Source organism: Falco peregrinus, chromosome 2 (genome assembly GCF_023634155.1).
Source record: "Falco peregrinus isolate bFalPer1 chromosome 2, bFalPer1.pri, whole genome shotgun sequence".
In the NCBI taxonomy this organism is placed as follows: domain Eukaryota; kingdom Metazoa; phylum Chordata; class Aves; order Falconiformes; family Falconidae; genus Falco; species Falco peregrinus.
In genome coordinates this window covers 4,175,668-4,198,856 of record NC_073722.1, presented here as the reverse complement: position 1 = coordinate 4,198,856, position 23,189 = coordinate 4,175,668, and the positions used below count along the sequence as shown (strand labels likewise).

The following is a 23,189-nucleotide window of genomic DNA, read 5'->3' as shown; positions in this document are numbered from 1 at the left end:
CACGAGTTGTTTACTTACTGCGGTCCAGGTCTCCCCAGTGGAGCTAGTCCACTTACACCTACAATTTTAGAGCAAAAATTCAAACCACTGGCTTTACATTCGTCTGCCATATGTTAACTAGCATTACTTGCAAATGCTAAGTCCTGTTAAGGAATTGGATCATAACTGTGGGAACAGGCTCAGTATTTTACATCGCTTATAACTGTGCATCGATTCATACCATCTGGCCCCAGAGCACCCAGGCTTTCTTTACCCCACGTGCAGTGCATTCAGCCCTCCAGCCCCGGGCCATCACAGCCCTCTAGTGGGGATGGCAGGAGGGAATTTGGGTGGCATTCATCCATCGTGGCTTGCTTTTTGCTCATCTGCCTTCTGGGCTGCTCTCAACTCAGCACACCTGCTTTTCAATCAGGCTCGGCCCTGTCAAGGGAGACCATAGCAGCAAAGAGCAGAGACCTGTGGGGACTTCTGAGCACCTGCAGCCCACCAAGAGGTAACCCCCCCCCACCCAGCACTGCAGAGCTGCTCTGTCTGCCTTGCCAAGCCCACCAGGACACAGGCAGTCTCAAGGAAGAACATTATTGAGCAGGACCCCTAAGTGCAAGCTTTGGTACACCACTCCTCCATCAGCATCTCCCATCGCAAAGGAACAGGTACAGCTAGTTTCATCTTCTCCCCCCCCCCCCCCCCTTTAAAGCGTGGGGGTGAGGAAGTTTTACTTTTACTTACGACCCAAGTAATATTTAGATACTACTGGCTTACTCCAAGACAACGCTGTTACATAGCCAGTCAGAAACCAGCTGGGATTTATCTAATTGCTCTGTACCAGTCATGCTCATGTTTTGGGGATTTTTTATCTATCAAAACTTTCACTGAAAGCTTTTGCTTTCAGGCTTTTTGAATAATTGCCCAAGTCCAAGAACTGTGCCTAAAGCCCAGTGTGGCCACACACATACACAAATACCACTTAAAGAAAAACAAAGTTTACATCCCAGAGAATACAAGTCACTTTTCAGCTCTCTAGAGATTGCTCATGATGAAGGCTCCATCACATTTGCAATTTCTGTTCCCTGAGATGGGATCCCTTGAGTGGAAGGGATATTGACTTCTACCACTTCAAGGCTCATATAGGCAGTGGCAAAACATAAAACTATCAGGGAAATAGTTTTGGCATTAGAGAGACCATCTTAAACAATAAAGACCACATCAGGATGCTCAACAGAATGCAGACAAAATCTACTAAGAATATCCAAAACTGCTTATGCACTATAATTCTACCATAGCCACGAACTGACTCCCAAGTGTAAAGTCACAAAGACGAGTTTAATATTGACCAAAAAAAAAAAAAAAGCTTAAGTTAGTGGTATTTTCTTCCTTGAAATAACACACTGGTCATATGAAAGTCACTGAAGAGGTCTGCTTTTAGCTCGGAAGACTTTTACAGTTACAGCTGAATTCAAAAACCCCAATTCCAAATGTGTGATGTTAACACAAAAACTGAGAACTCAAGACCTGGGATAAAGAACAAATTCAGTTGTTAAGATTCTAGCAGTTAGGTGAGGCCTTTCAAGGCCTTTCCCAAAACATGAAAAGTTCTTCAGTATCTTTCCCACCACCATTATTTCAAGATTCACAATGTTCTTTAAAATACTAATGGGGCTAAATTGAAACCAAGCGCCATATGCTTGTAATGTCTTCTGTGAAGGTCTGAAGCCACCCTGTATCAATTATTTGGTTATTCAGTGCAGAAAGTTAAAGATCACAGAAGGTATAACAGCTTTTAATACTCCATTAATATTATAGATTAAAAATTATTGCATAGTCTTATGCATTTCCTAAAACAGCATTCTCTGGAAATTAAACATTTTAATATAAAAAGAGCAACTCTTTAAAACATGAATTGCTTTCACTACCTCGATCTTCTATCCTTTTTTGATTTGTCAGTACATTTGTCCATTGTTTTCTCATTGTCTCCTCTGCACTTGGGGCAATACCACTTGCCCTTCGGTTTGTAGGTGAGTCCAACACATGAGAAGTGGAACCACTCGATAGGACACTGTTCGTTGTCACATCCTATCATTTCGCCATAAGACACTTGGTTGCATAAGCAGTAAGTTGGTTCATTGGGATCAATTGCAAAACTCTACAGGTGAAACCTCTCTCTCTTGTTTGGCTTTGGAGCGCTTTTTCTTCTTGGAAGATTTAGATCTTTTTTCTTTAGGTGGCTGATCATCGCAGTCATCAATACCATTTGCTATATGGCACAGATCACGGCTTTCGCTGGTTCGCTGGCGACGAGGTCTACGCGAAGATCTCTCTGGCTGGCAGGACTCCATCTTTGCCTTTTCCAGAGGCTTTTCATTCTCAGACAGATCTTGAAAACATTGAGAGTGTGTTTCCATTTGCCGGGCTCTATTCTCTACCAGTTCTAGCATTTGAGTAACTATTTGAATTTTCTCATCTCCAAGTTCTTGGCTGTTGATTAATGCACGCTGAAGATGCTGCTGCAAGCGTTTCTTCTGAACAGGATCATTTTCTGACTTGTATTTTTCATAGACATCATCTATTTCTTTTAACGCTTCTATAAAATAAAGATAGTAAGAATAATTAAACAAGATGGAACATGCTCAAGAAAATATAGAAATGTATTTTTAACTGATGAGAAATAGTACAAATTTTAATTATAGTATACCCTAGTGGGCTAGATTGGATATTTTATTCAAGTTACCCAAGGTCATCAAATCAGTGTTTAAGATCACAATCTGTTCCAAGAAAAAATTCTTAAGTTCCAAGAAAAAGCAAGCTTATTTTAGCCATTGGAAAAAGAAAGGATAAACCAAGAAAGGGAATCATAGCTGCTGGAGCACAGATAGTCCATATCCTGGCTCCATCTGAAAAAGCAGGAATTTCTGTTGAGAGCCCTTACCACAGTGGTTCCAAAACCCTGGCCTACAAACTAAAGCTATAGCTTATTGTACCACAGGAAGAAACTCGGAATTCATATCATCGTTACATAATATATAACACTCCACAATTAGGATATCCAGATTCTCTGCCTTCCCCTTCTTATTCATCTAAACGTTTGGTATTACACTTTCAAGTTGATGTTGTTATAAATAAGGAGTACGACAACTGAAGTTACATAATAGTATAGTTACAGTCAGGATTTAAATCAACTTAAACCACTCAAAATGCTTTTCCTTTTTTAAGCAATCAGTAATGAGCGGCTCAGTCTGACTTCTAAGCTTTTCTTCTTGCACGTCGTGCAAAGTAACTGGATGAGTGGCTGTGAATCTTTAATAAAATTTAGTTCTTGAAAGCGAGTTTAATGAACCCAAACAGGGTTAACAAATGCCTTATAAGCCAGCCTTAGTCTGTACTCTACTTTTCTATACTGCTGGATTTTAAAATAGTATCTTCAGATCAAAACTTACACTAGATCTATACGCGAAAGACAGAGAAATTGCTAACGTGGAAGGAAATAGATTCGTAGAACTGACAGTGAAACCTGATGCACAGTGTTAGCTACAGTACTGGTTCCTTCAGAAACAACTTAAGGATTTTATTTAAACAGGCAAGGGAATTTATGAATGACACTACTTGTTTTAGAAGTAAAAAGATAGGCAGTACAATCTATCCCTTCCTGAAAGCCTGCGTTTCACAAACCGGCTTTCATTTTTTAAAGTATTTGTCTGTTGTACGGTTGTGAGATGATTCAAGCTTGTGCTAAATGGGAACCATAGATATTACCTCAACATTGTTCAGAGTGATTATTTTTTCCTGCTGACATCTTGAAAGATTAGCTTAAGCATGAACGGTCATTTTTTACTATAAATTCTGAAACCTGTATGACAACAGTAGCCAACAGCATTTTGTTCTGTTTCAGACCTTCACTAGGGGAAGATAATCACTACTCTGCCTGTGCAATAATTCACTTAACCTATTTTTTCTCAATACTAGCATTTCAACTACCGTTAAAAACACAGCTTAAGTTTCCCTGCATCTTCAGCTGCATTGCTTGCCTGTTACCCTGACAGCGGTGGTGGTGAATCTTACTCTCTGCTCCTGAAAAGGATGGAGTAAGATATGTTGTATGTGCTGAACTAGAAAGGCATAACCAGCGTACAATATTCTGCAGCCACATTACCTTCCACCCAGCTTGCTTTTTTTTTGTGTGTGTGTGTTTGGGGGGGAGCGGGGGATGGGGGTGGTGGAGAGGAGGCAATGTAGGTGCAGTTACACAGATTTCCCATAGTGGGAATGCCCTGCCTAGAAAAACCCACAAGCAGTAACTGTTCACTTTTTCACACTGTGACAAAGAAAAACATTCACCCTATGTTGACTGTTCCCTGAATGCAGCCCATGAAGATATCCTGAAGACTTTAAATGGACCACCACCCATTAAAAAGAACTTGTGGACTGACAGAGATAAAAGTTCACCAAACTCCTTGTTGGTCCCCAAGATTAGAGGCGGCATCCCATCCATCCATCCAGCTAAACAGCTCTGAAACCCCTGCTACAAACCAAAACGCACACAAAAAAACCCAGCACAACACAAACCAGGGCCAAGTGTTCATTACAGATAATCTGATTAAGTTTGGTGGAGCTAATAAAAGCTAAAAGGATTTCAGTTTTCCAAGCACAGGAGTGGCTTTGTCCCTCCTGCATGAGCTACCGCTACCTTTTAAGCTAGCTGAAATTATAGAGTAGTGCTTTTACATCTTCAGACTCGGGCCTAAAATATTTTTATGCAACTTTTTGTTGTTGATGACATTCCGGAGGCTTTGGTAAATCCGGCAACGAACTTCTGCTTTGGCCCAGTATCGTGTTAGTGGCCGGAGGAATAAAATCCAGGAGACGGAGCCTAAAGAGGAGGCGGAATGTATTCCAGGCAGACGCGGAGTGATGGCGACAGGGCAGGTAAAGAGCGTGCCAGGCAGCCCAGCCTTGACCGAGAATTCAAAACGCTGCAGACAAGTCTACGCCCCGTAGACTTTAAAACCGCGGAACACTCACAAAAGCTCCGTTCTTGCATATCTTCCTGGGTAAATTAGAAAGATAATTGAGAGAATCCGTTCACAATAGCCGTCTTCTGAGGCGGCCCATTTAGCGGCTGAAAGGCCTTAACAGCCCCCGCCAAAAGCCACGGGGAAGCCAGCCATGCCAGGGGAAGGGGGGCCAGCTCCAGCGCCCGCTCCCCGGGACACCCCTCGGCCCGGGCCCCGCCGCGCGGTGCGGGCGGCAGCGCTCCGCCGCGGTACGGCCGGGCGCAGGGCGGCGGCAGAAGGTGCCGCAGCCGCGTCGCCCACGAGGAGGAGGCGGGACGGTTTGATCGGGATTTAATCCGCCTTTCGGCAGAAGCCGGAGCCCGCGGTAACTTCCCGCGAGCCGGGGAACGCTCCGGGGAGCCGCGCCTCAGCCCCCCCCGGGCAGCAGCGATCAGCCGCGGGACGGGGACACGGCTCCGCCGGGACGCGGCACCGCACCCCCGCGGCGGCGGGGCAGAAAGGGCTGGAAAACCGATTGCCGCCCCGCCAGCTCCAGCGGCGCCGCCGCCGGTTCGAGCACCGGGGCTGCTCGGCGGGGGAAGGCGGGGCGGGAGCGGCCCCGCACGGAGCCGGGGCCTAGCGCCGGGCACGGAGGCACCGCCGGCTCCCAGCGCCTCCGGTGACCGGCCGCCGCCCCGGGGCGCCCTCCCCCGGGAGGGACCGGCCGCCGGCGAACGCGGCGCCCCGGCAACGCCGCCGGCTCAGCCCCGCGCAGGCCCCGGCAGGGGGCCCACCCCGGCGCCCACCCCCCTTGCACCGGGCCCGCCCCAGCTCCGGCCTCTCCGCGCCGGGCGCATGTGCGGCGGGAGGCCGCCCCCTTCCCACCCCCCCGTCCGCCCGGTGCCCTGTGGCGGAGGCCGCGTCCCGCGGCGGCGCCCACCTTGGCACTGCGTGTCCATCTCCCGCAGCAGCGAGGCGTTGCGCTGGATGTCCAGCGGCAGCGACTCCACGCACTCCAGGTAGTCCTGCACGTAGAGCGAGAGCAGCCGGGCCCGCTCCCCGCCCGGCGCCGCCGGCCCCGACACCAGCTGCGGCCCCGCCAGCATCATCCCCCCGCGCCAGCAGCACATCCGCCGCCGCGCCGCCCGCACCGGGCGCGGGGTCCCCGCGGCGGCCCCGCTCCGCTCCCTCCTGCCGCCGCCCCCCTGCCCGCCGGGGGCCGAGCTGCGCGGGCCGCGCCGAGGCGCCGCGGAGGGGCGGTGAGGGCTGAGCGCACCCCGGGCCGGGCCGCCCCGCCGCGGGGTCCCGCGCCCCTTCCCGCCGCGGTGCCGCCGCCGAAGCAAAACCCCCTCGGAGCCCCCGCCCCTGGCCGCCGGGCTGCGCGCATGCGCGAGGCCCTGCCCTTATAAGGCGCGGCTGGCGGCGCTGCCAGGGGTTCGCATTCTCCCGCCTTCCCCGCTCGCCCGCTCCTACTGGCCCGGCGCGCGGCGAGGGGCGGGAGCCAGCGCGGGGGCGGAGCCTCTCTTAAAGGCGCACTCCTCCTCCCTCCGCGCCCGGGCGGAGCGGTGACCGCCCTCGTGGGGGGGGGTGTGTGTGTCGTGGCCGTGGCGGGGGGCTGCCCGCGTCCCGCAGCCCGGCGGCAGCGCGCAGTGAGGCGGCGGCGCCCGAGCGGGCCCGCCCCGTCCCGCGCCGGGTGCCCCGGCGGCGCCCGTGTGTGGACGGGGGCGCGCGGCCGCTGCGGGGGGCGCTGAGGCGCCACGCGCGCGGGGCGGGAGCTGCCCCAAGGGCCGGGCGCGTGCGTCCCCCGGGCACCGCCGTGCCCGCCCCCGGCCCCGCCGGGCAACGGGCGCCGCGCCCTCGCCGCCCTCCCTGAGGGGCAGCCGGGGCCGGCCTGTGCCCCCTGCCGCGGCCCTGTCGCACCCCGGGCGAGGGCGAGCCGAGGAGCGCAGAAACGCCGGCCGGGTGTGAGTAGTTGCGTTTTACCTGCAGCTTTCAGTCAGCTCCCGCCGCTGCGGAGCTGTTGGCAGGGCAGGAGCGGCGCCGGGGCCTGGCTCCGAGGACCGGGAGTGTCACCAGAGGGAGGCCCCCGGGGGTCCCTCAGGCGTGCCTCCTGCTCTCGCCGGGCGTGCTTGTTAGCGCTGGCTAGCGCCTCTCGTTGGTCAGTCGCCCCCGGTTTATTTGCTCTTCCCAAAAACGTTCGCTGACCTTGGAGACGCTGGGGAGTTTACCTGGAGGATGTGTTGTGGCTGTCGCGGAGTGCGCTTTGTTCCCTCTATAGGCTGCGATGCTCTGCACTGTGTTTTCAGTCGTAACCCTGAAGCTCCCCACATTTTCAGGAGATAATAGCAAAGATATCAGAGCTAGCAGAAATGTGCAGAAGGTTTACGTTTGATGCTGAAGCCTTACCATTTGCACCGTCCTCTCATTTTCTTGGAGTATTTTGGCATACAAAATAATCTGCCAGCACTCTCGAAACACGCCTGTTCGGAAGGCATCGTGACTGACAGGAGGGGGATGCGAGTAAGTTCTATTGCAATAAAACGTGTACGCGCATTACATTGTTTGCAGGCGGCTTGTGTATTTCTCTCCCAGGCGCTGTTGAGAGCTGTATGTGCAACAGTTTATTTCTGAAAAGCATTTTCCGTCATGAGGTTTGTACCCGTAGCAGAGGGACAGGCTATGTGCAGGGAAGGCAAGTTTAGTCTGCTACACAAGTGTGCTCCGCTGCCAAGCTTTTCTCACTGCAGCAGCTGATAGGGTGCGGCATCTAGTTCGTTCATATCCTCCAACTGCAAGAAGCAGTAGTTTAGACTGCTCTTACCCATGATAAAAGCTACCTGATTTAGCTTTAAAGAAGAGCAAAGTGATTTCTAATAAACTATCACTTAGGGAGGCTGAGTGACATTTTATCCTGAGGAGTCATTTCAGAGAATTTCAAATAAGGCATCAAAGAACTTTAGCCTTTCGAAAGCCGCTTGCCTGCCAACAAACCTCCCAAGTTTGACACTGTATCCTGTCTTTCCCAAGGCTGTTGCAGAATTTGCATCAAATGTTGGCTACAACAAATATAATAGGAAATAAAAGTAGAAACACACTTTTCAGCTACATGCTTTTCCCTACTGGAAGAATAATACAAAGCAGATTGAATTATTAAAAGGTTGAGATTTCATCCCCACCTCTCTGTCAGGCATTTCTCTGATCTTTACTACATGAAGAATAATCGGTAAGCATCAGGGAAGAAAATCTTGTGGAGTCTTGAAACATCCTGACAGGACCTGTACGTTTTGCAGTATGTTGCATTTATATTTCAGGAACCTGAAAAAAAGCGGGGAAAATGCAACATCTGGCAAACAGAAAAAACAGCATCAGAGATGAGTGAATTCAAGGGTAAAATGGTGCGTGTGTGTAATCTAAATTCCCCCAAACCCCTTCTGTCTTGAATTCCTACCTGTAGGTAAGTGGCCAGTGCTGAAAGAGTACCGGTACTGATCCTGTAGATAACATTTTAGGATGGCATGATCTAGAGTAGTGGTTAAGTAGCAGTACAGGTTGCTCAGAGAGGTTGTTTAGTCTCAGTCCGTGGATATTTTCAGAGCCTAACTGGATGAGGCCTGGCACAACCTGATCTGGCTGTGAAGCTGGCTGGCTTTGATGGCCTCCAGAGGATTCCTTCCAGCCTACTTTTTTTCCTGTGGTTCTGTGAATACATGTTCTGTGCCAGGTAGTTCCATGGCTAGTCCTACGACAAAATTAGTGTGTTGAACTTCACTGACTTTGTCTGGCCAGCCTGCATATTACCATCTCACATGATGGCAATCTGAAAGTGTTATTTTCCTAAGACCCAGGAAAGTATTTAAACACATTCTTATCTTTCAACTCAGGCAGCTGCTAAGCTGGTATCCTACAAGACAGTGATTTTCATACATCTACATCTAAGATGTGAAGTAATTGTAGCTGTAGACGGGCAGCTTTGCCTGAGTCAGCAGTGTGTTGGCAAGTTCATAAAAATGATGAAAACAAAGTTGTAGGCAGTACTTTCAAAACATTGTTACTCTGATGTCACCAGCCAAAAAAACAGGAAGTAGTTTGCCAAAACTCAGTCTGTTCATATTCTTAAGAGGACATCTCCATCTTAAAATCTGTAACACCAGTAAAACCAGCTGCTGCTTTTTTGTGTGTCGTGACAGCTCAGATTAATGAAGCTAAGCCTCAGATCTTGTCTCATTTTTGCACAAGCAGATTTGGAAAGTGAAAATAACCCAGTTCCATGGGCAGCGAACAGCTAAAACTTAATCGTGTGGTATTCATTGCTGTCACTTCTGAGTAACTGAAGCCTCTTCAGTTTAATTTTTTCATATAATACTAACAGATAATTACCGTAGAGGCAAAAAGCACTACCTGTATACCAGTGCCAAAGGACCTAGATTAAGTGATACAATATTCTTTAGAAAGAAGATTCTTTCTGTTTCAAGGGGATGTGTTTCTGCTTATAATGAGCTTCAGTGGCTGTACTGTTCTGCCATGTCATGAAGAAAGCAAGCTGAGAAATAGAGATTTCCCCTACAAAGCAGAAAAACATAGGAAAAATGTTCATTAAAAATTAACATGTTATTTAAAATTAAAAATTATTTACTATTAAATGTTAATTTAAAAGTAACATTTTGGCATCCCTCTTTTCTGACAAGAAACTAAATATGGGCCACTGGTAAAGAAATAGCCAAGAAGGTCTTTCTAGAATAATTTGTAACATTTGTGACAGGTGGTTTCTGTGCTAAAAACTTGCTGTATGTCACTATGGGGGAAGCAATATCTAAGGTACAGCAGAGATCTGCTAATGTTTGCTGAACTTAAATGTTGTCTGCTGCTTTCGAGCCCTAAAATAAAGTTTTAAGTTTTGAGTAGTCTTAAGAATGCAGCAGTAACATTAGACCAGATTTCCATAGGAAAAAAGAAGCCTTGGCTTGCTGCATGTTTGAAGCGTCAGGGACATGGAAAACAAGAGTAGTGGGCTAAATTCTCCGGTTTGATCATGCCTCAAAATGGCTAGAAGAAAGCACTCGAGAATTTTGAGGTACCGGACTCAAGTTCACGGGTTGATAGCCTCTGTGACGCAACTATATCTCTTCGTTCGATGCCTGTGAGAATAATCTGGAGAGAAGACAAGGCACGGTAGAGCAAAATCCTGCTATTTGTGGAGGTGGACAGGCAGAATGACCATAGATTTCCACATACCCTCTCCACTAAGTGGAGAATTGTCAGCTTGATGTCGACATTCACAGTGGTATCGGGGATATGTTATTAGGGTGTATTACATAAAACCCACCTCAATGGTTGTCTTCCAAGAGTAATAATACACAGAAGTCCTATACTCAATTTATTTAGATTGATTTATATGTCTCTAAACTACCCTCACTTTTCGTGGAGAACAGATCCCAACAGCTTTGTTTCTTTACTGATAATTTCCCAGTACGGTTTTTCAAAGTTGCAATCAGAGAATTTCCCTTCTTTTTGTGAAAGTTTATTTCCTTATATTGTATAGATTTTGATATGTACGTGTATATATATGTATATGTATGTATATAAAAAATATTTCCAGATATTTAGTCCAAATCTTATTTTTCCGTTTTGCAGTTTTGCCTCTCATCTGTGGTAATCTTGATTTTATATCCTCAAATCGTAGCTGATTCCTGTCCCGTTTCACCTGATAATACACGAGTTGGTAAGATTTTGTTCAGCATTCCATTGATAGCATGGGAAGAGTTTCAGCCTGTGGAGAACATAATGAAAAGCAGCATTATGGATGGGGACCAGTCTGTAAGGGGCTGTAATAGTGAAAGACCTACTTAGCATTTAGTAGAAACACTCAAACGATGATACCAGGGTGCTTCCTTTAAGCAAATGGAACAGAACTTTTTGACACTCTACGTTTCTTGGTAGGCTTGCTTCTCTAGTTTCTGTGAGACAGAGAGGATGAAGAATTCTCTGAGATACCAAGAAAATGCAAAGAAAAGAAAGAATGAGTACAAGCCAGGTGGGCCTTTTAGAAGTCAGCTGAAGAAAGCTATAGGCCATAGAAAAGTTGTATGGAAAGGCCATAGCTGACCTTCATATAGGCAATATTCCAGAAAGAGGCTATCTTTCCCAGAGCTACAGAGGTAGTGGCATGTTTGTCTGGATAAGCTGTTCTTGAAAACCTCTCTAATATCAGGTCATCCAAAAAAGATACTTCCCTGTAATGGCAGACATTGCTTGTGATTTTCCTTAAATATTAGGCTTGATTTATCTGGTGAAATACAAATCATATGGTATTTTGCTGATTGACTGGATACCGAGCAAAACCAAATTCCAAATCAAATACAAGAATAAATGCAGTTTATTATACTACAACACGATACAAGAAAATAGCATGCAATATGACAAAAGGAAACAGTCCTAGTTATTAATCACAATATGATAAAGGAGCAATAGGAGCGAAGCACCAAATCATTATTGCAAAGCGTTACAGAGACTGAGAAAAGGACACATCACCAGCTACCACCTTAACACCATCCAGGCCCACACTTCGGCTGGGAAGCCCCGCTGCAGCCGGCACCAGGAGTCTCTCGGTAACTGGGAAAGTTCCTACGTGGTGTGTCCACCCGTAGGTGAGGCTGCTGTCCAGTCCTGCAGCTTGCCTGCCTTTACACTCGGTGAAGAACAAAAATAGTTTACACACCTAGTGTATGTAAACTTTTAAGTTTAGGTGAAGTGCAGGCGTGCGCTGTCTCATGGTTGGTAAGCTTCACACACACCAGGGATGTTGGCCAAATGCCCAAGCGAGGTGGAGTTATCGTCATGACACAGCTGCACACAGTATTTACTGTCTGGATGGTCCTGCTCACGTCTTGCTTGTTCAGGGGGCTCAGGACAAACACCACCTGCTCATTAAAGTTGTCTTAGAGCTCCCTGAGCTCACTGTCCAGGTTAAACAATTCCTAATTAAAGACAAAGACTTCTTCATAAGCAGTAATCAATTTCATAAATTTTTCACCATGTATGGAAACAACCATTATTATTTTTCTCTTTCGTTTACACAAGTGTAGGACTCCTACAAGTAAGACATGGACTAAGGTCAGACCATTTCAATAAGGTGATAAACTAAACCAGTACATTTCCTGAAAACACTGGCATGTGTTTTTTTCCCATCTAGCCTCCTGCTCTGCTGTATCAAACAGCTGTCTAGCACCGAGTAACAAACTTCCCACACTGATCAGGAGATGCATGTTCTTCATCCAAATGCAAACATCTGTTCAAAACTGGAAAAGGTCCAAGTTTTCTGCTAATGTGCCTTAAAAGAAAATAATGAGTGCAAATTAGTAATCAGTTGACTTATATTAACACGTAGAGGAAGGCAGCTGCAATATCCAGCTCATCTTTTTTCTTCAAGCTGATGGGTTCTGTTTATCTCACCATGAGCGGAGTGAAAAATGGAATAAAGTTTGCAAACTAGGGTTTACTTTGTGCTTTATTTTGTAATGACTATTTATCTATTTTTACAGTTCTTCCCATTCAGCTTCCGTATTCTAATCCCACGGCTGTACCCAAAAGTGTTTTGAGAATTTGATAGGCCAGGGCAGGGCCTGTTAAGGAAATTCACTTTTATGTGAAGTCATTGCTTCCATCAGAGCATACTGACACGCTGTCGCTCTGCTTTGAGCAGAACCACACTGCTCCTTTTTGAGAGTATCCGCTAGGTGCTATGGAGCATGCTGGCTGGCATAGCTCCTTAGAGGAGGGGGACACTGCTGACCAGCTGAGGGGCAGTGGATGGCTGCTGCAATGGGTAGAGCCACATGGATCATTCCCTGTCATTTAAAACATAGATCTGTCTGCTCGTGGCTAAAGTGACATGCCCCTGTTTTCCTCTCCAGGAAACAGCTTTCAGACAGTGACTCTTCTTCCTCACCTACCATTTTAAAGCATAAATGATCCGGTGGATTTGCTTTCCAGCTCCAGAGCCAATCACCATGCCAAAGAACTGGCAAAGTGTGCTAACGATGTTTAGGGAAGCCAGGTGAAGAACGTTAACAAGTTAATCTTATGCAAGTAAGCGACAACCGTCTTTATTGTCTTGCTTGAGCCCTGAGGCTTGATCCTCTTCCGTTCAAGTAAATGGAAGAATCCAAGTGACTTTAACGGAAAAGAACTGAGCCCCTTTTGCCCACAATAAACAAAGGATTTTTTTGTGTGCTCTTACCTGAGCTACACGCTAACATGCATGCTGTGTTTCTGTGATTCTGTTACTCAGCGCAGGTCATGTGAAAAACACGTTCTTACTTCTTCCTCTTACAAGAAACAAACATACACAATGGCACCTTTGTAATCAAGATTGTGAAATGAGGGCAGGCAGTTTCAGTAACTGATGGTTTAAGACATTCGTAATACTCTCCCCTGTGTGGATATTGATTTTCCTTTCCAACTCAGGAAACGAAGGTGGGAGTCATCCAGCCAAATATGTCGAGTGAGAGAGAATCTTAGTATAAGTAGGTCTTGCCCTAAAAATGTCTCCATTGTGAGGGGAACCCAGGTCTGTTGCTGCAGATGTCAGTGAAATGAATTCCATTCCGTATGTGGAGATGGGGTAATTACATGCCTGTAGTTATCACTTATAATTTCAGAGTTCCCCTGAAATCTTGAAGAGAGTTTTAGCATATGTCATTACAACTCCAAGCCAAACAGGAGGAAGCTTCATTTTATTTCCCTAGTGTGGATTTTTTTTTTTCCTCTTTCAAATCTGCTTAGCCAAACCTAGTACAAATGTTTAATCTCTAGTGCAACTGAAATGTCACTGCAAATAGCACCAGAGTAACTTCCTATCTTCAAAATAACTAGCACCAAGTCACCTGCATTATGTGTTTCTTAGGGGTGCTGCTGCTATGCAAGTTTTCCGGTGCAACCACTTACTCCAAGTTACCAAAAATTAGTATTATTCTATACTACTAACATATGATTGATGTACACTTTCTTCCAGGAACTGACAGTTTACATTTGCTTTATTATTCAGCTGTAATTGTGAGAATAATTATTGGTTAAACAAGATGAAGAGATGCCTAGCCTCCCAACCATCCTCTTCCCCAAAATAATAAACAGAAACGTGACATTTGCTCCAAACTAATGAAGAATTTGGGGTGGAAGACCACTGTCAAACCATGGGCAGCATCTGGTGGAATATAGTTTGTCTCTTCGACTGCAGTTAAAATGTAAACACCAGAGGATTTAGAAAATCAGGCAAACATTGGTTTGATCAGCTTTCTTAGTAGTGACAAGTAGCTTCTGCAGAGTGTGGTTCATCTCTGACAGAGCAGTCCATTTGGGCCTAACAGTTAATGTTGCTTGACCATCAGTGACTAGTCAAACTTCAAAGGGCTGTAGGCTCAGATGTCAGAGCCAAACAATGCTTTTTTAGTTGCAGGAATGCTACCAGAGGAACAAAATACCTAACTGGTAACCACTGGAACTCAATCGTCCATTGCCTTAGCAACAGGCAGTTGTGCTCAGAAATTACCATGTGCCGTTTTCAAAATTAGCCTACGATGTATTTGAAACTATTACCAGTTATCGACACAAAACCTGCTTTTGTGAGCGCTCTTACGTGTCTTCAGCGCAGGTGGAAACCTCTGCTGCCATTTACAGAAGGGCAGCCGTATGTCTGAACAGTCACTTGCAAGTGCCGGCAGCGCTCTGCTCAGGCCGGCTCTGCGCTGGCGAGTACCCTGGCTCAGCAACCGTCTGCCTGCACTCACGGGGCTTCCGTGAAATGGCACAGGTGTAAATTCACGCAAGGAAGAGGAGCGGAATTAGTCACAGCCTAAAAATGGATACTTCCTGACAGCAGATTTAAAATGGGAGGCGGTGCAGTGGTAGCAGGCATAAATGACAGTATTTTCTTAAAAACACGTAACCGAGCTAGTGGGAATACCTTTGCTGTGGCAACTAACAGAACCACCTAGAAGGCACGCAAATACAAGTGAATTGTTAAATGGACAGAGTGTGCCATATAACACACCATGCGGAACATGGCAAAAATGCACATTTTAGCTGAAAGAAAACCTTAAAAAAATATTCTACAAAGCAGATATTGCTGTTAGTGTCTCTGCAGTTTGGAACTTAGAAATCGGGGTGACAGATCTGCCTAGTGAAAGAGAGAGACGGCATCAAAGCCCTTTCAATGCGCACTTTTTTTCCTCAGGCTCTGGATTACTAGACCATGTCAGCTCACTGTCATCCACAGTCAAGCCAAGTTTGATTTTTGAAGTATTCTCTCCTGTTAATAAATTTGGGGACCAACATTTAGCATAAACTACGAGTGAGAGATTTTTGTCCACACCAAGAAAACCAGCCCAAATTGTTAAGGTGCTGCAGTGCAATCTTTAGGGCCAAAAAAAAAAAAAAAAAAAAAAAAAAAAAAAACCCACATCAGTCACCAGCCACTGCACGAGCTTCAGCTTGTCTACACAAACTTGTCTGCGGTCTTCAGCCTGTACCGCACGTGCTGCCTGCACTACAGAGGGATGACAGCTCATGAAACATTAGCTGCATAGAGCCTTGGATATATCCTTCTTAGCAGATGAAACTAGGACACTGGGATTTCATTAAAGTTTCTCAACCAAAAAACCTGAGAACTTCTAGAGCTGTGCTCTAGTTTAGTTGTTTCTTTTGGGATGGGTTCTTTGATAGCATTTTAATTTGTAATCTCCGTTTTCCCATGTACGTATAGCTGATCAGATGAAGAATTATGGGAGAAAAGAGAAAGCCGCTCGAGTAGTTCAAGTGGCTAAGACAGCAACCAAAATGACAGCTCCAGCCAGGTGGTTTGTCAGCCCCTCGTGCACCCTCGCAAAGCTCTCGTGTGAAGCGGTCAGAGCTGTCGTAGCTAGCTGTGCCCAGAGCTGCTCCCCGCTCTGCACGTGCCGGGCACAGGGGTCTGACACTGCAGCCAAGATGTCACCGTGAGGATGTTGCTGGAGGATGCACAGCAGACACTGGAGACCAGCAGGGTTTGCAAACGGTAGCGTGCCCGCGTACAGGCCACGTGCCTGTAGCTCGGCCGAAAAAGCAAGACACTGCTAGTTTAGCAAACCTGGCCCCACCACAGGAGCTTCGTAAATACCGAGGGAGAGGAACCGGAAGGCAGCGGTGGCTCTGGGCTGCTGGGTGCTGTTTGGGGAAGGGGAGCATTAATCGTAATGTTCTGGGCCTGAGGTACCTGAGCTTGGGACATTCTGGGGATGTCTGCCAGCGCTCTTCTGGCCTATTTCGTACCCAGACACGACGGCAGGGCAGCAGAGGGCTGAATTCCGTGGAGCCGAGCACAGCGATGTTATCTGCTTGACATACCAGACGCAAGAACGGCGCTGCCTATGGAACGAACGTGGTGTATCAGCACGGCCGGCACTTACGTGCAGGATTGCGGTGGGCAGCGGCATCTTGCATCAGGGACCCAGAGCGGGCAGGTAGCGCCGGCGGCCCTCACCGGTCCGGGGTGCCGGCCTTCCCCGGGGAGCCCCGGCAGCAGCGTAGGTGCTTCCGTCGGGCAGGGAAGGAAACCCTGCGGGCAGGGGCGGCAGCGGCAGGCGCTCCGCCAGGCGCACCCCGAAGCCCAGCGGCTGTCAGGAGAAGCGGGGTCCCGCCACCCGGAGCCGCCGCCGGGAGAGCAGCGAGAGAGCATTTGCGGCGGGTGCCGCGCCGCCGCCGCGGGCCGGTAAAAGGGGATGGCCTGAGAGTGAGCCCCGTTCTGTTGGTGCGCCTGCGCACTACCTGCGTGTCTGTGGCCGTGACGAGAGCCCGCCCCGCGCTCACCCGCTCGGCCCGGGGGCGTCTCGGCGGGAGTGCGTGAGGCCGGGGCGGGCGGGGGCGCGGGTAGCGCCCGGCACTCTCTGCCGGCGGTCCGGGGACTTTCCCCTAGGCGGGCGCGCGGCCCGTGAGGAACCGTGTCCTCCGTGCGTGGCCTAGCGAGCAGGTCTTCAGAGCATCCCGCCCTGCTCTCGGGGCCGCTCCGCCTTATACGGCACGGCAGCCGGGAGCGCCTGCCGGCCAGGGCGAGGCGTGCTGCCGCCCCGCCCCGCTCTCCGCTGGCCCCCGCAGGCGCTGCACAGCCGGCAGCCGGCGGGCCGTCCCCGGCGGAGCCCCACGGGCACGGGTGGCCGCGACCCGTACCCCACCGCGGCGCGGCCCCGCCCCGCGACAGCATTAAGCAAATTGAGGGCCGAGGCCCCGCCCCCGCGGCGGCAGCACGAGCGGCTGCTGGGCGCGCAGCCACGCCCCCCGCCGCACCCCGGCCGCGCCTGCGCGGAGCCCGGCAGCCGGCGCCCTCTAGCGCCGCCGTGCGGCCAGCGCCCCCCGCGCGGCGGAACCCCCGAGCTTCTGCCCGTAGCCCCCCGAATCGGTACGGACCCGGCCTCCCGCAGCACCGGCAGGACGTGCTTCGGCTGCTGTAGCAGCCCTCAGAGGAGACGGGAGCCACGGCCGGCGCCTGCAGTCCCCAGCACTCCCGCAGGGACCGGGGCCAGCCAGCTTTTGTTTCGGTTGGTTTCACGGCCCCCCCGGGGCAGCTCTGCACACCCGCGGTGTCAGCGCGTTCGTTCTAGCCGGTCCTCACCAGCCGCGCCGGGCGATTCAAGACCAGCATCCCACCGGCTGGAGACCACGATGGCGCCTGGAAGGGAAACCCAGGGGTTTTAGAGCTGACAGGACTATGCAAACCCTTCTTGCCACAGCCGGTTCTTTGAAAAATCTTCATTTCTTCCTCTAGAGTTAATCAAATGTTAATAAACTCTCATTCAAATACTTAATGCTCACTTGCTTCTACGGCAGATTCTGCTTGTTGAGCTGCTTCCATGCAGAATGTGAAATAAAAATAACACACTTCAACTTTCAGTTTATATTAAGAGTAGCTATAGACTCGTCCTTTAATGAATCACAACCAAACATCAAAGAGGAATAACATTCAAAAATTTTTTAATAAAGTAAGCTAAAGTCAGGACTTAAAAAAAAGGCATCTAGCACCTCAGCCTTTTAACACAGTTACCCCCCCCCCCCCCCCACCGCGAGGTCGGTCAACACCACAAACTTCGCTTTACAGACGGGAAACACAGGGTTTCACAGGGCAACACAGGCTGCCGTTCTCAACCGGAGACCTGGAGATGCCCAAACAGCCAGCTAGAAAACGCTGTACTTCAGCGGGCACAGGACACAACTCCTGCTCCACAAAAACAGTCATTCTGTGTCTCCACCTGAACGAGGTGAGGATTTAAAAACAGATCTCAACGCTTCCTGGCACAAACACCACGACTCCTAAGTACAGCACAAAACTTGCTCTGCACTAGAAGCACGCACCAGTTCCTACGTGGCGAAAGACACAATGTAATGAATGTGTTGCGTTCCGAACATCAGGCGGTGCTCCAGAAACACCGAGGGGAAAACTCCTGAGAAACCCAACCAGAGCGAAGGGCGGGCGACCGAGGGCGCAGAAGCACAGGGGTCAGATGGAGGAAGCTCTCAACCAGCCATCGGGAAGCACGAGCACCTTGCCGGCTTTCAGGTGCTACAGACTGGACAGCCACTGCTGTTCAAAATCTTGTGGGTACAGTGTAACACCAGCATTGTGGTTTAAAGTCCCAAAATCACACAAAAAAAAAAAATCTGAAGTCTTTTAAGTGGACGTACATACTACCGAGACCCCAGGAATTCCTATTCGCTCCTGTAGTACTCGATCAATGGATCTGTCAGGTGTAAGGTTGCCACAAAATGATGCTAACTACTGTAATTGGACAAGAAAAAGTCAAAATAGCACTAAAGACATTATGGTTTACAGTTACATGTCATTATCCAATAATATCAAAACATGCAGTTTGTGCAGGTATTTCAGTAACATTGAAAATAAATGTTATTTATTTTCAATGTTACTTTATATATTATTGAAGCAAAGAACCACTTTCTTTGCTTCAAACCATTCTGTACATCATGTAAAAACGTAGCAAAGGAAGGGCTCCGTCAGTGTGAATGCTTCACAATACACTCGCTGTCTCTAGCAGACAGCAGCATCTTCACTTTGCTTATCTTGGTGGTACAAAAGCAGAAAGATATTCCATAGGTCCACTCTATTGGTTTTACAGTATCTCAGCTATGCATCCAAAGAAAAAAAATCTCATCCTTGTGGGAGTACGCCTTGAAGCCACTCAAAGTAAAGCTTTTCTTAAAGTATCGCAAAGTTATTGAAATGGCTACAGTATTTAATAATCAAACTCAAAGTATTATAAAAGCATATCCCAGAGGTTTTGTTTCAGTAGCAGTCAAAATATGCTTAGTATAGAAATCCATATTTATTTGGAAAAAAAACGTAAATTATATTTCACAATATAAATCAGAACTGCTTACAGAGTTTTGGTGGCTGAAGTAGCTGTGACTGGACTGCTAACTGGTAATTTGACAGTGTAACGATAAATGGGATCTAACCTGCTAGTACGTTAAATGGGATCAGGGTGTCATTTATATTGCGAGCATTAGGTAAACATCCCATAAAAATAGTCAACCAACTATGTACTCTCCTAGTATGAAGAACAGCGAATGTTATGAACAACAAGCCTGAAACAGATGATTCAACTTTTTGATTGAAATTCTTAAAACAACTTTCAATCGTTCAAGTATTATGGTCCCTATATACATACTTCTATGTGGCTAAAAAAGACGTTACGGTAGACAACTGAGCACACTGCCATCAAATCGTAAGAATTACAAAATTGTCAGGTTTTAAACAGCAAGTTGTACCTTAATCGTTTAATTAAAAATAGAAGAATTAGGTAGACTATTTTGCAAATAAAACAGCACACTGGTGTGCTATATATTAAGGCATACCTTTAAATGCGCACTTGTTGTCTCTAACAAGTTTTATACAATTGCTACCAAGTGAAAAGACTATCATTGTCTTGCAAAACTGAGAAAGAAATACAAAATATCTGGAAGCCTACGTTTTTGAAGTACAAAACGAACCTTCAGTCCTTGTGTTGAACTACTACTATACAGGTACAAACTGCTATTCTCCCCTACAAGATCTCACGAGGATTTCTTAAAGCTGGAGGTAAATTTGAAGGTTTTGATTCTTCATCCAGAAGTACCAAATCTTCAATTTCACTACCTTTGTATTTTCTTTTGCATATCTTCACAATAACTTTCTTCTTGAGGAATAACTTCAAAGCTTCTCTTGAAGCAACCGCTTTGGCATTTTCCATACTTTTACCACAGCCAGTACCCAAGTAGACAGACTTGCACCTCAGTTCACAAACTATATTTTCTAGAGAGCTCTTATTTTGAGGCAAGTCTGCAAGTTCCTTCAGGGGAACAAAAGCAACATCTAACGTAGCTTTTACAGACTGAATAGATGAGTTTAGAAGTTCTGCGTGGTTTACGTTAGGACTGAAGCCTCCAACAGCAACCAGCTTCCAGGCTACAGCTTTGTACAGTCTGTTGAAAAAAGGCTGCCTTTCCTTCGCATCTTCACTGGTCAACGGCTTGCACAAAGCCTTAGCGGGGCTTTCACCTGCCTGCGAGCCACTCTTGGAAGCCTGCTGCAGTGAACCTGCCTGCGTGCCGCTCTTGGAGGCCAGCAGGGAAGCACCTGCCTGAGCTCCACCCCGGGAGGCCAGTGACGAGGGACCTTGCTGAGCGCCGCTCCGAGCAGCCAGCAGTGAAGCAGCCACCTGAGCGCTGCTCTTGGAAGTCAGCAGTGAGGAGCCCTGCTGAGCACCACTCCGAGCGGCCAGCAATGATGCAGCCACCTCGGCACTGCTCTTGGAGGCCAGGAGTGAGGAGCTTGCCTTAGCAGTGCCCTTGGAGGCCAGCAGCAGCGAGGCGCCCGTCTGAGTGCCGCTCTTGGGGGCCAGAAGCAGCGAGCTGCCTGCCTGAGCGCTGCTCTTGGATGCTGATGCTGGGGCACCGGCTTGTGTTTTGGAAGACACCAAGGTAGTGCTTGTTTGCGGGGTGCTCTTGGTGGTCGGCGGCACCGTCGCTGCCTGCAGGGTGCTCTTGGTGGTCGGTGGCACCGTCGCTGCCGCTGCCTGCGGGGCGCTCTTGGCAGCTGCTGGCACCGCCTCTGCCAACGGGGTGCCCTTGGCAGCTGGTGGCACTGCACTTACTGTAGTTTTCTTTTCAGGGGATGGCACGTTTTCAGATTTGCTTTCCTTAGGTGGATTTGAGCAAGGCTTCTCTCCCGACTCTTTTTCAGATGAAGATGGGGTTTGTTCAGTCATACTTTCAGCATTAGCAGATTTTTGTTCTGTTTCTACGTCTGATGCGGTGACCATTTCTTGATTTGAACTGCAAGCTGACTGGGAGCCTTCTGGATCTTTGCTAGTATCTTTTCCCTGCTTTTTTGGCGATGCCCGCTCTGTTTCCTTCAGGGCTTCTACCTTGGTTGTTTTCACATCCTTTTCAGTATCCTTACAATCTTTGCTTTTCTCAACAGCTCGCTTCTTGGAGGGCTCCTCTACCCCTTCTGCAAAACAAGTAAAGTGTGTTATTTTCTTTAATTTCTACGCTACGAAATATCCATCTAGAGACAATTTATCTGTCTTCTAAAACTTCTTGCAATAACCTCTGTGAATTCAAAAAGTAGGTACTAGGAATAGACGTGGAACTGTAATTGCAAGTATTAACCTACTGTTTCAGGAAATTTTAGTATTTTTTGGCAATAGACCAAAAATACTCAGGTGCAAGATTTCGGGTTTTGGTTTGGGAGCCATAATGCATTTCTATTCTTGAAGTCCAAACCAAAAATTACCAGAGTACATTAAACAGGCTATCTGAGCTGACGAAAAAACCCCAACCAGCCAAACCAACAAAAAAGCGTACTTTGTCAACTAACATCATAAACACATCCTTTAAAACCCCACTTTAAGAATTTCTTTAAGCAACTAAGTTTCCCACAAAGCAACAACACCTGACTGGCGCTTAAAGGCAGAGTAGTTAAGAACGAGTTTAAGCTGGAGTACAACAGCAGACGTTGCGTTAAATAAATAATCAGCTTAAAGGGCGCCAGTTGTAGCAGTTCAAAACAAGAGCTCCACGTCACCAGCGGAACGTGTACGCATTACATCTCTTTGACAGGTATTATTTGAGGGGGAAACAGCACAGAGAGGGGAAACGGTTAAGAAGGAGCTTGAAAAGTAAATTATTTCGACTAGTTTCTAAGCCCGAGGTAAACGGCGAACATGAAAAAACAAGCATTTTCTAGACTCCTATGTATTGTCACAGCTATGATCTGCTAACCATTGCTACTTGATATGCCTCTTTTCTTCACCTTGGCAACCAGTTCATCTCTCGTGGTGCGGACGGGCGCGCCGGTCACCTGGATGCCATCGGCCATTTCCAGCGCCTTCTCCATGACCTGCGGCGGGTACCTGGAGGGGCGACAAGGGGAGAGCAGGGGAGGGGAGGGCAGGCGCGTCAGGCGGCCCCCGCCGCCCCCGCCGCCGCCGCGGGCCCGCCGCCCGGCCGCACTCACCGGCAGCCCAGGAAGACGTGGTTGGCCCACACCATGGAGAGGGACACCAGGCGCTGCAGCTCGGCGCTGCCCGCCGCCGGCGGCGCCCCCACGTTGCGCAGCAGGAACTCCCGCCGGTGCCGCCAGTGGTGCTCGGGCTCGCAGGCCCCGCGCAGCGCCTCCGCCCACGCCACCTCCTCCGCCGTCCGCCCCAGGGGCTCGGCCGCCGCCTTGCCCGCCGCCATGGCCGCCGCCGCCGCCGCTCCGCGCGCGGGGCCCGCCTCCGCCCCCCGCAACGGAAACGGCCGCGCCGGTGCTTCCGGCCGCGCGGGATGACCTCACAGCCGGCGCGCGCGGCAGCCGCCGGCCGCTGCCCCAGGCTGCTTTGCGGCGCGCGCGGCGCCGACGGCCCGAGGGGGAGCCGCGCCCGCCCCGCCCAGCCCCAGCCCTGGCGGTCCCTAACGGTCGCTAACGGTCCCTGGCGGTCCCTAACGGTCCCTAACGGTCCCTGGCGGGAGGCGGGAGGGGAGCGGGGCCCGCTGGCGGTGGGTGAGGGAGGGCGGCACACGCCGCCCCCGGGACGCCCCGCCTGCCGGGCTCGCCTGGGCGCGCTCCCGCGTCGGCGCGTCCCTGCGGCCGCGGGTGGCCTCGGCGCTTCCCGCCTTTTTCCTTGTGTCCGCGCTGCG

At 49.0% G+C, this 23,189-nt stretch overlaps 2 protein-coding genes and 1 long non-coding RNA gene across 3 annotated transcripts; 1 reads left to right on the top strand and 2 right to left on the bottom strand.

The window, feature by feature from the left end:
• Window positions 1-1,304: 1,304 nt before the first annotated feature.
• On the bottom strand, window positions 1,305-6,360 carry ING2 (inhibitor of growth family member 2). Its single transcript, XM_055795129.1, is given in 3 exon segments — window positions 1,305-2,140; window positions 2,142-2,581; window positions 5,929-6,360. Coding segments are annotated over 3 exon segments (861 nt in total). The 5' UTR covers window positions 6,119-6,360; the 3' UTR covers window positions 1,305-1,909.
• A 611-nt stretch (window positions 6,361-6,971) lies between these two features.
• LOC129783796 (uncharacterized) lies at window positions 6,972-10,559 on the top strand. The gene is made up of 2 exons (XR_008745670.1): window positions 6,972-7,508; window positions 8,300-10,559. It is a non-coding gene; the product is annotated as an uncharacterized LOC129783796 (long non-coding RNA).
• Window positions 10,350-22,828, bottom strand: CDKN2AIP (CDKN2A interacting protein). Its single transcript, XM_055795128.1, has 4 exons — window positions 22,525-22,828; window positions 22,290-22,420; window positions 16,427-21,516; window positions 10,350-10,755 (listed from the first exon to the last, which is right to left on the bottom strand). The coding sequence occupies exons 1-3, from the start codon at window positions 22,746-22,748 to the stop codon at window positions 20,069-20,071; spliced, it is 1,803 nt and encodes a 600-aa protein (XP_055651103.1). The 5' UTR covers window positions 22,749-22,828; the 3' UTR covers window positions 10,350-10,755; window positions 16,427-20,068.
• Window positions 22,829-23,189: the final 361 nt, after the last annotated feature.